Genomic DNA, 15,395 nt, shown 5'->3' with positions numbered 1-15,395 from the left:
AGAAAAATATAAGATTTTTAATTTGAAATATATTAAGCAAAATAATAATAAACAATCCTGACTCTAATAATAAGTACTGTTTAGATGGATTTACAGCACAAACTTTCCTAAAAATACTACTGTATATAAAACAAGAGTGAAATTTGGTGTATGCATACTATACATTTTCCTGGGGAAGAATTCAGGTAAAAATATATTAAGAAGAAACATGATATTGTACAAAAAGCAAAGAATCACATTGTAGCTAGTGTAATAGTTAAATAAACAGGTTAAAAATTCCTGTAAACCTAGAAAATACAATGTAAACAATAACAGCAGAAAAAACAACCTAAACTTATAGGGCATAAAACAGTTACACTCTAGAAACAAAGAAAAGGAAATTTTTGTTTTTAATAATTATTCATTTTTGTTTATTTTTTTAAATAAATATTATTTTTATCAATAATTTATCTAACTACTAAGATCACATTTCCAAAACAACAGAAAATAAACAACTAACTTTTACAGGACATGCAAGAGTCACTTCTCCTTGTGGCCCAAGTTGCACTCGTTTGAAGAACTCCTGTCCTGTACAGGACATCTGAGGTTGAAGTTGTATTGAGTGAAGGATAAAAGTTGAGCTGCGCTCTTGGTTATGTGACTTAATCTTTATAACTATAGAGAAGAAAAAAGAGTGAAGAGAAAATAAGAACAGTGAATGAACAACTCCAAGCATGATGAGTCATTCACAGAAAACTCCAAACAGGAATTAATAATATCAATTAGAGTAAATACAAAAACTACTGAAACATAAAATCTACATAACAGAAATAAACCAAATGTAATTTAACACAGAGAGCAGCAAAAAAAGAATAACCAAATTAATAAGTATGAATTAGATGGATTTATAGCACAAAATTTCCAAAGAATTGATTGATTGATTTAGTGTTTTATGGCACAAAGCAGCTAGGCTATCTGCACCAAACATCCAGTAAAAGGGTAAAAATAAATTAAATGTAGTAAAATACATAAAAGGGAATGAATGTAAAACAAAACATAATTGAAAAACAGAAAAAGCATAAAATCAATGTTCACACTTAGTCTACAATGTTAAGAGAGAAAGCAGAGTAAGAGAAGTTGTGAAGGACTTTCTCTAGCAAAATGGTAATGATCATGACCTGCCAGGAAGACTAACAGGTAAGTACAAGAACCACTGTCAGTCACCAGAAGTTGGCCTTTCCAGTCCTGGTTCCAGGTTATGTGTCATTATGGCCAGTACCAAAACGTAAAGTAATAAAAGTGTTAAAAGACATGCAGCAACATTGTAATAACAACTCGCCAGGACGACTAACGGGTAGTTCAAACGGACAGTTCAAACAGCAGCGTTAGTCACCTGAAGTTGGCCTTTCCAGTCCTGGTGTCGAGTTATTTAATGTTATGGCCATTTTCCAATGCCAAATTAAACTAGAGAGATTAAGACTCTGAAAAGGGAACCACAATTAAAAAGGTGTAATGAATAAATATCAAACACTTAAATGAGGTTAAAAAGATTAATGGCCATTAAAAAACTAAAAACTTTATCAAGTTGGACAGTGTCACCATCACCAATTACACTGTCCAATGTTACAGACAAACCCTGGGACAGAACATGTTTAAAATAGTGCCGTCGTTGAGAGTCGTAACGATGGTAAGAAAGTAAAATGTGGCTTACAGTGATTTGAGTGTTACACAAACTACACACTGGTGCATCAGTTCCAGATAAAAGAAAACAATGAGTTAAAAAACTGTGACCAATGCATAGTCTAGTTAGAACAACTTCCTTTTGAACCTTATGGAAGCTAAACAGCCAAAGCCCAATATAGGGTTTTATTTGAAAAAAGTTTGTTTTCATGTTGCTCAATCCAAGTGGATTGCCAGCTGGCACAGAGCCGAGCCTTGAATACAGGACCATAGTCCATGTACGGAATAGGCACAGTGGTGATAGTGCCAGAGCAGATAGATTTAGCTGCCATGTCTGCAAGCCCATTCTCCCGAATACCAACGTGGGCTGGTATCCAGAAAAACTGGATAGAAGTAGATGTTAATGAGAAATGGGCCAGTCGGTTTTAAATATCAGCGAGAACAGGGTGTGAGCCAACATGAAGTGATTCCAAGGCCAGCAGAGAACTAAAGGAGTCAGTATAAATAGTGCAGTCGGAGCACTGCTCAGCTTCAATATGATCCAGGGCAAGAGATATGGCGTACAGTTCAGCAGTGAACACAGAAGCTCTAGAGGGGATTCTGCACTCAACCACCGAACCACAACAAACCATGGCAGAGCCCACAGAGTCACCTGATTTTGAACCATCCGTATTAATTGGAGTAGAAAGGTTGTTTGAAAGATGTTCAGTAAATAAAAGACAGTACATCCAATCAGGAGTATTTGCCTTTTTCAGATGACTTAAAGAAAGGTCACATTTGGGGGCTGTAATAAGCCATGGGTAAGATGATAGGGGAACAGAATTGTAGTGCCCACTGACCTTTCAAATCCTGTCCCATATGACCTTGGAACTGGTGGTAGAAAATATGCTAGTTGTGAACATAATCCAAGATTCCTTCTGGTTTTGACGTCTTACCCACCTAGCATGTGCACGGGTCCGTTCGAAAGCGATGTAGTTTGAAAGTGTGGGATATCTACGGAAAGTATCCCAGGCCCGTTTTTGAGCCTTCCGTGCCGAGTGGTAAGCAGGATTCCACTGTGGACGAGAATATCGTGGAAAACGTGTCGAGGTTTTAGGAATACACTGAGCAGCTGCTTGTATAATACAGTCAGTTACCACTACCACACAGTCATCTATTGATGGCTGATTCATGATGGCAGGATCAAGTTCTGCGAGAGCAGTGAAAATGAACCAGTCTTCCTGATCCAGATTCCACTGGGGCACGCGGGTAGAGTGGCATCGACCACGGCCAGTCTCTCTCAAAAGTACAGGAAAATGATCACTGCCTAGTGGATTATTATCAACCCTCCATGAAAAAATGGGAAAATAATGAAGGGTAGCAAACCGAGAGATCAATAGCAATAAATGACTGACTAGGTGCATGAAAATAAGTGGAAGAACCAGTATTGAAAAAAGAAAGATTGTGATCAGAGAGCATACGCTCTACAGAGCGACCCCCTCCTATCAATAACAGCACTTCCCCAGAGAAAATGATGTCCATTAAAGTCCCCCAGGATTAGAAATGGGGACGACAACTGTTCAATGAGAGCATCAAGGTCTGATTGATCATATGTCTCTCCAGGGGACAGGTAGAGAGAACAAACAGTGATGGTATGACCCAAGGAACCACAGATGGCTACAGCCTCCAAGGGTGTGTTGAGTGACAAAGACAGGGTGGGCACATGCTGATCAACCAATAGTGCCACCCCTCCATGTACTCATCCATCACAGAGCCTGTCATTTCTCTAAAAAGAAAACTGCCGAAAGGTGACTGTATCAGTAGGTTTCAAAAATGTTTCTTGTAAGGAAAGACATAGAGGATGGTAGGAAGCAATCAGTGTTTTGATATCATCCAGATTAGAATGTAAACCTCGACAGTTCCATTGTATCAAGGTGGCCATTTTTAATGACGGGTAGGTGAAGTGGCTGGAGACCCCTTCTGTTTATGACCATGTTGTTGTTTTTTACTCTCCTTAGTCAGAGGAGGTCTATTGATCTACATTGATCCTGCCCTGGGTTGATTGTGCAGGTCTTTGTTGTTGGAAGGGGATTTCAGTGACTGAGGATGCGAACAAATGATTGTTTTGCATTGCGGGGTTGGAAAAAAAGATGTATCAGAAGAAATGCCTGTATTTGAAACCAAAGGATGTGAATCTTGAGATTTGTTGAACTGTGTGGGAGGAACAGAGATGGGTGTAGAAGTCGATTCATCAATCTTTTTAACCATGGAGGTCAAAAGGCTTTTCATTTGTTTTGAAAATGATTCTCTTGGAGATACAGAGAGATCTGTCTGCACTGCCACTGTAGTTGTGGAATAAAGTGCAGCAGCATATATCTGAGATGGAGTGGTGGACAGCAATTTCCGAGCCTCAGGATAACTAATGTTATGAGTCGTTTTCAAACGTTGCGCCTCTTTTTCCTCCAACCATTTTGGGCAAGAACGAAAGTAGGAAGGGTGGGAACCATTGCAGTTGACACAATGTGGGTTCATGTCACAGTCATAGGCATCGTGGTCCTTACCTCACAACGAGCACATGTCAGGGAACCACAACAAGATGTCTTTGAGTGGCCGAATCTCTGACATTGGAAACATCGAAGAGGGTTTGGTATGTATGGCCCGAACCCTGCAAATGAGATAACCTGCCTTGATGGTGGCAGGTGCACGTGGTGAAGTAAATGTTAAAACGAGGGTATCTGTTGGCAGTGTAATTCCATCTTTGCGAGTGGAGATGCACCTCACTGCAGAAACTCCTTGAGTGGAGAGACCAGCGAGAAACTCTGACTCGGGAATGTTCTTCAAATCCCTTTCAAAAATAACTCCTCGTGAAGAATTCAAGATTGCATGGGGTATAACCTCAATAGGTATATCCCCAATTGCCTTTGAATTCAAGAGGAGTTCACTGTGTTGGGATGTGGATGTTTCAACCAATATGTCACCAGATCTAAGTTTCTTTACTGATTTTGGAGAGCCAGCAAGTCCCTCTAGTCCCTTTTGAATAAAAAAAAGGGGACATTTGCCCTAAAGGTTTTCGAAGAGAATGTAATATAAGAAAATGAGGAATGCGTGTGTTACTGATGTTGAAGATTGCTGTTCTGAGTATTCAAGGCGTGGTAAACACACATTGACTGTTTTTTTACAATGTTATTTAAATTTGTTAGAGGATCCATAGGAAAAAGAAAAATTTTCGGTACCCACTGACCCCACCCACCATGGAGCCCTACAAGGGGACGCACTACAAAGTCACGCAAGGACAATGCAGCAATGCCAGGGTTTCGTGAGCACTATACCCAAACACCAGCATCAGGCACAATGTCCACAACACCTGTTGAGAACTTCCAACACTGGTACTTGGTTGACTCTAGCCCAAGTGGACCAGCCGATTGACCAAAGGGGGGCCACCCAAAGGCCACCCGTCTACAGGAATTCAAGGCCAAAGTGGTGTGTTAGGGTTGGACCCCTCAACCACCAGGATCCTCTCCTCCCCTTCACGGGTCGCCACGCACGGCAAACACGTGGGTGGATGTTTATATTCCAGAGGAGGTAAAGTGAAAGAACAGAACCTTCCCTGGGAGGTCCCCTCACCACATACAGGAGTCCACACCGAGGGGTTTCCAAAGAATACTTAAAAGCTTTTTGTATATTAAACAAGAGCAAAATGTGGTATCAACATACTACACAATTTCTTTGATAAAAAATTAAAGAGAAACAAAAGATTGTATAAAAAACGACCAATGAAAAGGGATAAAACAGGAAGAAAGAGAGGGAAATGAAACTATCAGATGGTGTAGATTATTAAAAATAAATATATTGCATTTAGTCTACATTTCAACCTGGATGATCTCATCCAAAGATTATCAAAAAATGTGAGGCTAGAAAATGAGTCTATTGGCAGATTTGATGGATGAGACAAGTAACAGCATCTTCATCCATGAAGGAATATACAATTCAGATGAGTTGAAAATTTCATCCAGTAAGCATAGAAGACAAAGGAACACTCAAACAACAGGGATCCGTACAGCAAGAATAAATTATTACAGGAACACCAAAATGAAATGTGCATGACAAGTAACACCTAACTGCTTAAACTAGGTGCAAATGACAATCAGGATCAGTGTAATCATACAAGGTCAAAATAGACAGAAGAGAATGAAAGAGAAGGAATTATCTCTCTCTCAAGCCAGCTACGTCTTAGGAGGAAATGAGTAGTCATGGGACAAAACTGTAAGTGAGAGAGAAGGAATGATCTCTCTCTCCAGCTAGCTACATCTTAGGGCAAAATGAGTAGTCATGGGACAAAATTGTAAAACAGAGTATAGGAGGGCAGCTAATGCACATCAATTTTGCAAAAACCACAAGCAAGAAAGATTATGAAATAGATTTTGTTTATTCTCTACACTCATCTCCTAGAGAGGCTTATATCAATCAGACCTTGATGCTCTTGTTGAACAATTATTGTCTCATTCTTTAATCCTAGGAGATTTTAATGGACACAATCTCCTCTGAGGTGGCACTGTTATTAATGAGAAGGGTCATTCTGTTCAGCATATGCTTTTGGGTCACTACCTTTCACTCTTCATTACTGGTTCTTATACTTATTTTCATGCATCTAGTCTTTTACTATCATTGATCTATCTATCTGCTTTACCTTTCTTTCATTGGAGAAGTTGACAGTGACCCATGGGGCAGTGATTATTTTTCTATAGTTTTGCAGGAGATTGGCTGTGGTTGATACTCTCTGACCAGAAAGCCATGGTGGAAGTTGGTCCATGCTGACTGGATCTCCTCCTTCTCTCTCTTGGAAATTGATCCTACCATCATCTGTTTGCCATTTATAGATTACTATGTGGTAGTGATGACTGACTGTATTGTTCAGGCAACTGCTCAGTCTATTCCTAAGAACTTCACGTTTTTCATGACATGATTATAATCACTTGTTTATGCTGGTGAAACTGAAACTTACTCTTCATTAGTCTGACAGTACATTGGTTGAACCTGATGATGTTCACTTTGTAATGCTCCACCATGTCTCTCCAACCTCTCTTGTTATTCTTCTTACTGTTTTTAACTGGATCTGACAGGAGAATGTTTCTGATGGTGCTTGGAACCGGGCTGTTGTCCTCCCTTTTTCTAAGTCTGGGCAGAGGCAAATATTCCTTCTAATCGTTGTCAATTTGCTTTAACTGTTTCTTTAAAGTCTTAGAGAGAATAGTTAATGCTCATCTTGTTTGGTTTCTCAAATCAGACAACCCCCTTTTGCCCACCCATTGTAAGTTCTTGTGACAGAGCTTCTCCATGGGCCACCTGATTTGACTTGAAATGTCAATGAGGAAGCCTTCCTCGAGAGGGAACATTCTGTTTCTGTGTTCTTTTACCCTGGGAAAGTTTATGACACTAAGTGGGGGTATGAAACTTTGAAGGACCTGTACTCACTTGGGTTGCATGGCTATTTATCCATTTTTATTCAGAATTTTCACTGGGATCAACAATTTGCCATTCATTTCTACAGGAACTTGAAGTCCCTCAGAGCTCTGTCTTGAGTGTCACATTTATTAGTGTCAAAATTAATGTTACCATTACACAACTGTTAGGATCTCAGCCTTGAAAGTGCTGAACCTCATTCATCATCTGGGGCTTTCACTATGCACAGGGGCTTTCTGCATTTCTCCAGTCTCGAATATGTATTGTGAGTCCCAAAAACCTCTGCTGCTTGTAACTTTCTTTGCAGTATGCTTCTAAACTTTGGTCCTTACTACAGCATCACCACTTGGGGTTGTGTCTTCCTTTGTGGCTATGCTCTTTCTAAATAGACAATCTATTATTCTTCCTTTTAGCCTTCATATCCAGGTGCAACTGGCTGAATTGGATCTGTTTAGAAACAAACAGATAGTACAATAAACAAGTTGTCAATGGGGTCTGGATGTGAGCATGTATAATTACATTGATATCCCAATCCTGCAAAAAAATCATATAAAGGAGATGATAAATGTTGAAGGACTGAAATAATGTAAAGAGAACAGGGGAGAGAAAGGAATCATAAAGAAAAATCAAAAAGTAGTCAATAAGTCTGCTGGATAGCCTGCTATGGTAGAAACAAAAAATCTTCAATTGAACAACCAGGTAAAGAAAGCCAGAAAAGTGGCAACAGTAGGATGCTTGGTTGGAGAAACTAACAATGGACAATGGGCAAAAGAAAACATGTTACTTTTATTGATAGACAAAGAGAGTAAAAGACTGGCATAAAGAGAATAAAAGAAGGGTTACTTGATTGAAGAAACTTGATCAGTGAGCACAAAACCAGACAAATCCTACATGTAAAGATGAAAAGATGATATTCCTGGGTGAAAGAGAGATGTATGAAGTTGTGGCAAGAATGAATGAGACTAAGGCAGATGAAGAGGTGTCCTGGATGCAAGTCATGCAAAAAGAGGAAACTGAGACTAAGCCAGCCAAAACAAGTCTAGCAACAGAGTCCAATGAGGATTGTTGCAAATCAAAGCCAAGACACATGGGAAAAGGTAAAGAGAGATGTACAAAGAAGTGGTTAAGGACATTCACAGAGCAGCTAAGGAGGTATTGAGGGCTTAAGATGGGAAGCCTAGTATTGAGAGGAATGGCAAAAGCATTGATCATTGGTATTCCCTACTGGGAACAGATTCAACAAGTATACTGATCCACTACAAAATTCAAGGATCATCTACAGTCTGGGAAAATGGACAAATGAAAAGGGAGAAACCTCTTCATCTTAAACTGAAAAGTCACATGATAATGGTTGAGAGAAGAAATGACAAAAAGACTTAGAGAGAGCTTAGAGCAAATCCAAGATGTTGAAAAACCCAATCAAAATTGCCATCCTGGTGGTCAGGTTCAGAAAGAGGAGAAAGCACTTCAGATGTAGGGGCAGGTAGATGAAGCAATGAAGGCTTTAATTAACCCAGAATACACTGAATAATGGCAGTAACATCTGCCAAGTGAATGAGCTACCAGAGACCACAGACAAAGTTGGAACAGTATTAGTAGCATTGCCATAACCTTTTAAGGGAAATAAAAGTCACTGTCACTTCAGAATTCACTGTTGTTAAAGTAACTCTTGGATTAATTTGTTTTTATGCAGTAATTTAAAGGTGGTGTAGTTTGGAGTTAGTTTTGAAACAAAATAAAATGTAATGAATGAAAGTTAACATTGGAATAAAGGCAATGCAAATCTCACTGAATTGAGTATCAATTTTGATCAAATATTCATTCATGATTGTGCCAAGAAAAAGAATGAAATTAATTTTGAGTGGGAATGCTCACTGGAACCTACTGCTCATGGAGCATGTTTTGCCCTCTCCAACTGATTACTAATACAGTTTGCATTAAAACACTTGGTTTAGATGCAAAATCTGAAAGGCAGATGCATGAGGAATAGATACTGTGTGCAGAGAGGTAAATGGATAATTTCAAAATCTAACCATATGCCTATACTTTTATTTACGTGAAAGAACTTCAAACTACAGTAGATTTTAACATTTTTTCATGGTATGTCAAAGGCACAAGAATCTATTGAAATGCTTCCACTCTGACAAGTATATAAAATCAGTAGTTTATTGTAATATAACTATTTGTGTGCATTTAGAAGTGTTTAAGTATACATCAAGTTAAAAAATAAAGTACAGAACTAACAAAAATACTTTTTCAAACTATACAAAAAACATTTTCTTACAGAACCAAATGTGCATTGAACATAAAATAAAGCATATTTTCCAAAAAAATATCATATGCAAATGCTTAAAAACTGTGTACAGAGTTCATGTAAGTAGATTAATCTATTTAGTTTGTAACAGATTTACTGCTGTACATTTATTTTAGTGCCTACATTTGTTTCAGTTCAGTTTTATTTTTTGCATGTGACATATATTGTTGATTGTGTATTGCACAGTCCTTCCTGTTATCCAAATTTGTAGAAGATTCTTGAGCATAAAAATCAACAATGTACCAGGTGTGTATGTAACACTAGTGCCAACTGAATTTCCAAAAACATGTCATAAAAAAAAGCATATAAATCAATTCGCTAAGAGAAGTTGATTCTTGTTGGTCAGCTACAGTCAGTGACCTATGGGCCTCAGAAGCTATAATTGTGATTAATGCCTATTAACCCTTTTGTGACAGACTCAGTATATAATACAGAAGTTCATCTACAATATCTCTGTATATTATGTATTTGCACTATAACTTTTGATATTGCATTTGTATCTTTACAAAATTTGGTAGGCTTTGAGTAAAGGTTACAAATTTTTGTACACAAAAAGGCCAGCTTTTTTTATTGAAGTATTTTACTAAAGAAAATCATCTGTTTTGTTACTAGTCTGAGTGCAAAGTGATTTCATGTTATGATTAAGAAAACTATTCTTCATCCCAAATTTCTAAAACCTCCTAAGTACATATCAAATATTTGTTTTCAGTAAGACTTTATATTTTGTTATTTTCTATACTCTATCTATGCACGATCTATCACTTGACTAACCTCGTAACCATCATAAAAAATTAGAAAATAAATATAAATTATGCTTTTTTTTGTACAAGAATGACTACATATTATAACACAAAAATACAAATGTTTAGTCAAATTAGCTCAAGTCTCATAACACTATATATTTATATATATGAATAAATAGTTATTATTTTTTATTATATTAACCTTCCAGTCATGCCTGGCTAACATTACATAACTTGCACTGATGCAGATCATGTGTATTTATGTTATGTACCCAATAATATAAAATTCGACTTTATTCTTCCCTGTCTTGGCTGTGTTTTAGTGGACTAGTATTTTGTAATATATAGTCACATTTCAGTTATTATATATTATATATACATATATAAATTATTACTATTTAGAAATAAATTATTAAACTCATTTTTCTTAAAATATAGAACAATAAATAAAGAAGCAAAACAAACAAACAATTATCTCTTCTCACTACAACCTTTGAACTCAGTTGCTACTGGACATAGGTTGCTAAGCCTTTTAAAATTTCACACATGAAGGATATCAAACAAAACTTTTTTTTAGGTGTTATATATAGTTGAATAACCAAAAAAATCACAAATAACTACACAGATACCATACAATTCCAGTATAATTTATTGATCTTAGTAACTAAGACATATATTTTAAAAAAAAAAATATGGGCAGAATAAAGGCACAACCCATCTTCTTGAAATTTTCATTCAAAAGAACATGGTAGACTTTTCACAGATCAAAATGGCTGAGAAAACCACTAGGGGAACATTCTAAGCTGTCGATTGGTTATTCTCGTCATATAATGAAATAAGTGTATAAAAGGGACCATTTTCAAAAATGGAAAGAGGTAAACAGGACCACTGTGTCTAATTCAGTACACAAGCCATATCTCAGCAAAGTAAACGTGATACGAGGTTCTTACTTTATATTTTAGCTTGTTAATATTAGTAATTTGAGTTCCTAATTTGTATAAAACTATAGACTTGGTATTTTGACATCACAAACACCTAACTTTAAACAGTGTTGCATTCAACATACCACGACTCACCAAAATCCATACTTCAGAATGTTCTTTTAATATTTACCGATAAATTAAGAAATTAACATATTTATATATAATATTAAAGTTTGAATTATAATCTACAATTTGATTCCAACCTTATTGACATAAATTCATAAAATAATAGTTCAATAAAGTTTTGAATGCAAGTCAAGAAAGACAATGACATGCCCTCTGACCTGTAACCAATCAGGAAAGGATTAATTGGAAAAATACAGAATTGGTCCTGGAATATTTGTCTATTTCTAACATTACGAACTGTTTAACTTCAGTGAATTAACTTTGGACATTAGTATTTCTATAAGAATATTAGATATTTTGTCCACAGTAAAAACTTGAGGGTGTTTTAAGCTCAGCCAGTAATCAAAATGAGTGTACAGGTGTATCAGCAAAGAATTAATTTTCTCTCTGTGAACAACAATAAAAGATTCAGTTCTAAACCTGATATGACTGAGTGTAGTCCATATGTTTGTAAAAGTCTTGTATATAAACCATCATTTGTAATAACTATTAGTAATAACCATTATTATAAATATATCTTTTTTTTTTTTGTACATTAAAATATATTTGTGTTAAGAAAGAAAATTGTGTGAATCAGTCTTGATGGTAAATATCATAAATTTGATATATATTAACATTTAATTAACTTCTAAATTAAAATTCAAAGTTATTTAAAATAGTAATACACTAATGCATGTAACATAACAAATGAAGACTTGTGCAAAGTAAAGTGTAATACATAATAAGTTAAAAATAATTTTTTGTACAGTGTTATAACCTAATGTGTTCATTAAAATTGCAACTTTTGATTATCTAGTTTCTGAAAATTAGTTTGAGTAAAACAACTATGATTTAATTACATATACCAAATATTAACATTTATTTCCCAGATACTGGTTTTGTGAAGAATACCAGTAACCTACTTTTATATACCGTAATGCTCACTGTAATTCTAAATGAAGTGCAGAAGTAGGAAATTATCATAAAATAGGTTAATTCCATGAACAGCAAACATAATGATAAAATAATAACTTTAAATACAGGTATACAGGCATTTTTAAAGACATATACAATGAAACACCATCATTAGCATGTACAAATTTAAACTACACTTGTTTGGTCACACACACAACAGTTTGTAATAATTGAAGAATAATCCAGCACATCTCTTCAAATACTAGAGGTTTATACATCTAATCTGTGGAAGAATAGGTGTTATAATTTGTTCCAGGTGCAATGAAAGTGAAAAAAGTGTGTAAATATGAAACAAAACACTTTGTTTCTGAAAGAACAATAAAAAACTAGCTGACTGAGAAAATTTATGGACTACAGTAGGGTATGAAAATTAAAATATAAAATACATAGAGGAATTATAACATGTTTAAAATAGATAACTAAAACTAAGTTTTAATACCCATACCAATTGTCTTGAGAAAATAATATCTTTGTGGCTAACCAATCAGAAAGCAGGCACCAGAATGCAGAACTACAATCATAAGATATCGTAAAATGCATAAACTAGTACAACACAGTACAATTGTTCCAAGAAAGTGTATGCAAGTTATTTGACTGGTCAAAGCTTCAAAAATTAAAACCTCAGACTGAATTCAGGATGTTCAAAATAAGAGTTTAGATTATTTCAAAAGTTTTGTGGACATGAATTACATAATACAAGAAGGTAGGGATGTAGAATGTGCTTGTGGACAAGAAGTACATAATAGAAGAGAGTAAGGATGTTGTACATGCATATATCATATATGCTCATACCATCTAGCACCTTGCAGAACCATTAATCTGTTTGTTAGTTTTAAACAGAAAGCTTTTCATTACACTGTTTTTTGTGCACTGCCAGGATTAATCCCAGAATGATTAGCATCACCCTTACAACTGAGCTACAGCAGAGAGATAAACATTACTCATATTTCATAAAATGTAACCTTTAAAGCATTTAAGTACCATGGACAAATTAAGAAAACTTCACCAAATTTTTCATTGTATTTGAGTGGGTTTGATTCTTTACGATAGGACTTTCTTAATAAAAGAAACAATTTAACTAATATTACGTGAATCAATACTCCTATACTATCACATCTAGAATTCAAAGAAATAATGTATGGAATCACTATAAATTATAATGTCACTGACAAATCATATCTTGCATCTGGATGGTTTCACAGATGGCAAAAAAAGTCCAAAGTTATAAAAAAATTCTCATTATCATTTTGTTTGTAGGAAAATGTTACTTAAGTTCAATTGAAAGCATAAGAATCATTACATAAAACTTATAATAAGATACAGCATAGAAAAAACTGTACTACAGTATGTTGAGGCAAATCTTACTTGATTTTAAATTTCATTGCTATTTTAAGCTAATATATGATATTTCTCAAGTTTAGCATTATGTTGCTAATTCACATTTTTGTGTTCATCCATTACCAATTTTATGCAATCACAAATAAAATAAAATGTTTGGTATTAAATAAGTTTAATACCAATTAAATCTTTTTTCATAAGAGAACTGGAAATATAATCAGCAAACTATAAATTCTAAAATTGCATCACTGTAGTGCTATGGGAACTGTGTAGTTGCTGAATATCCTATTTATATTTTTATAGGATTTAATAAGGTAACCACAAAAACCAAGTATAATTTCTTATTTTCAGTTTGTAAGTATAAAAGAATAAGCTGATGGATTTTAATTATTTAAAATACAGCTATCAAATACTAACAAATGCAGACTAAGAAAATATTTTATGCTTGTGTAATCAATATTATTAGGTCTAACCTCTTCTGAACTTAGAGTATACATAAAGTTATTTTTACTATGCCTAAAGAAGGATTTTTGTTTTGAGAAGGTAATATTAAAAAATAATTTAGAATCTTGCAACATCATTAAAATCCAAGTTGGCATATTTGGACATGTATCTCATAACTTCACAAAGTATACCACTCCCCTCCATTTTCCATAACCCATCAGATGTACGATAATAAGTATTTCTTAGTGTCCCTCTCACCTGTCTGAAAGAACATAAATCCACAGCCATTATATCCTGCAACATGACTGCAATGTTTTCGAAAAGCACTAATATTTCATGACAACAACTTGTGTTACTTTTCCAGAATTATATCCTTTTTGACTATGTTGTGCACTGTTACCTAAAACACACTGATAGCTTTTGCCACTATCCTTTGCTTACATGAATTATCACCTGTTATAAAACACTGCACTTTGCTCATTATGGTTAGGGTATGACCAACCTTATGACCACCAAAAAAAAAATAAATTTAACTACCCTTTTCTTTTTTCTAGAATAATTTCAAATTGTAATGTGAAACTACATTTTTTTTACAAGTTGCTTTAAGCTTGTAACAGTATACATTTATTTTATAATTATAGTTTATTTGCCCTATCAACCATATCTAACTACAACTTGCACCATTATAAGGTGTAAATCACTTGAAACATGTGCAACTCACATTATAGTATTGAATTACGACTCACACTTTTCTCGTGGTTGTTTCATGAACATTTTTATCATATTATTATTATTAATTTTACCAAATCTAACCTTAACTAACCTCAAAAGATCATTACTTTTACATTTTATTTACTTTTATAGTAATAAATAAATATAAAAAACAAGAAATAAAATTCTTACACAATCTTCTTTTTTCTTGCTATTGATCATCGAGAACATTAAAACCTGAATTTTATACTAATGGGAGAAATGGAATAAATCATTTTTATTTATTTAGAAAATGCACCAAAAAATACAAACTAGTAACATACAAAAAGTAAAGTAAACAATTTCCTTTACCTCTCACAATTTTTCTGACTTTCCAACTATGCTACAGTCCACACTAGTCAAAGTTTCTCAATGGAATGTTGCTTTAGAGTGAAATTGACTATGATTTACTGAGAACACAGCATTATGCAATATGTTATTTGATGGATGAAAACCTTGACTTTCTATTGGTTATATGTAAAGTATAATTAAACCATAATAAAAACTATGAATATTTCCTGAAAGAGAGAATGTGACTGGTGAATGGAGAAGTAAGGGTTTGATTTTCTAATGATAGCTCTATAATTAAACAAAATTGAAGACTATAAAAATTATGATTTTTCTAAAGCAATAACAATTTTACAG

The 15,395-nt window shown here is 34.6% G+C and overlaps 1 protein-coding gene across 7 annotated transcripts in view; it reads right to left on the bottom strand.

Moving 5' to 3' along the window:
• Nucleotides 1-15,395, bottom strand: part of TppII (Tripeptidyl-peptidase II) — a 136,845-nt gene that overhangs the window by 44,301 nt on the left and 77,149 nt on the right. For all 7 annotated transcript variants that reach the window (XR_013027949.1, XR_013027950.1, XM_076500244.1 and 4 more), the window contains exon 18: nucleotides 500-654. Coding sequence is in view for 5 of the 7 variants with exons in the window: in XM_076500244.1 (XP_076356359.1) it covers nucleotides 500-654 (155 nt within the window). In the remaining 2 variants the exon portion in view is untranslated. The remainder of the gene's footprint in view (nucleotides 1-499; nucleotides 655-15,395) is intronic.

This window comes from Tachypleus tridentatus, chromosome 1 (genome assembly GCF_004210375.1).
Source record: "Tachypleus tridentatus isolate NWPU-2018 chromosome 1, ASM421037v1, whole genome shotgun sequence".
Lineage (NCBI taxonomy): Eukaryota > Metazoa > Arthropoda > Merostomata > Xiphosura > Limulidae > Tachypleus > Tachypleus tridentatus.
Note: the sequence above shows the minus strand (reverse complement) of the source record. Positions and strands in the feature narration are given on the sequence as shown.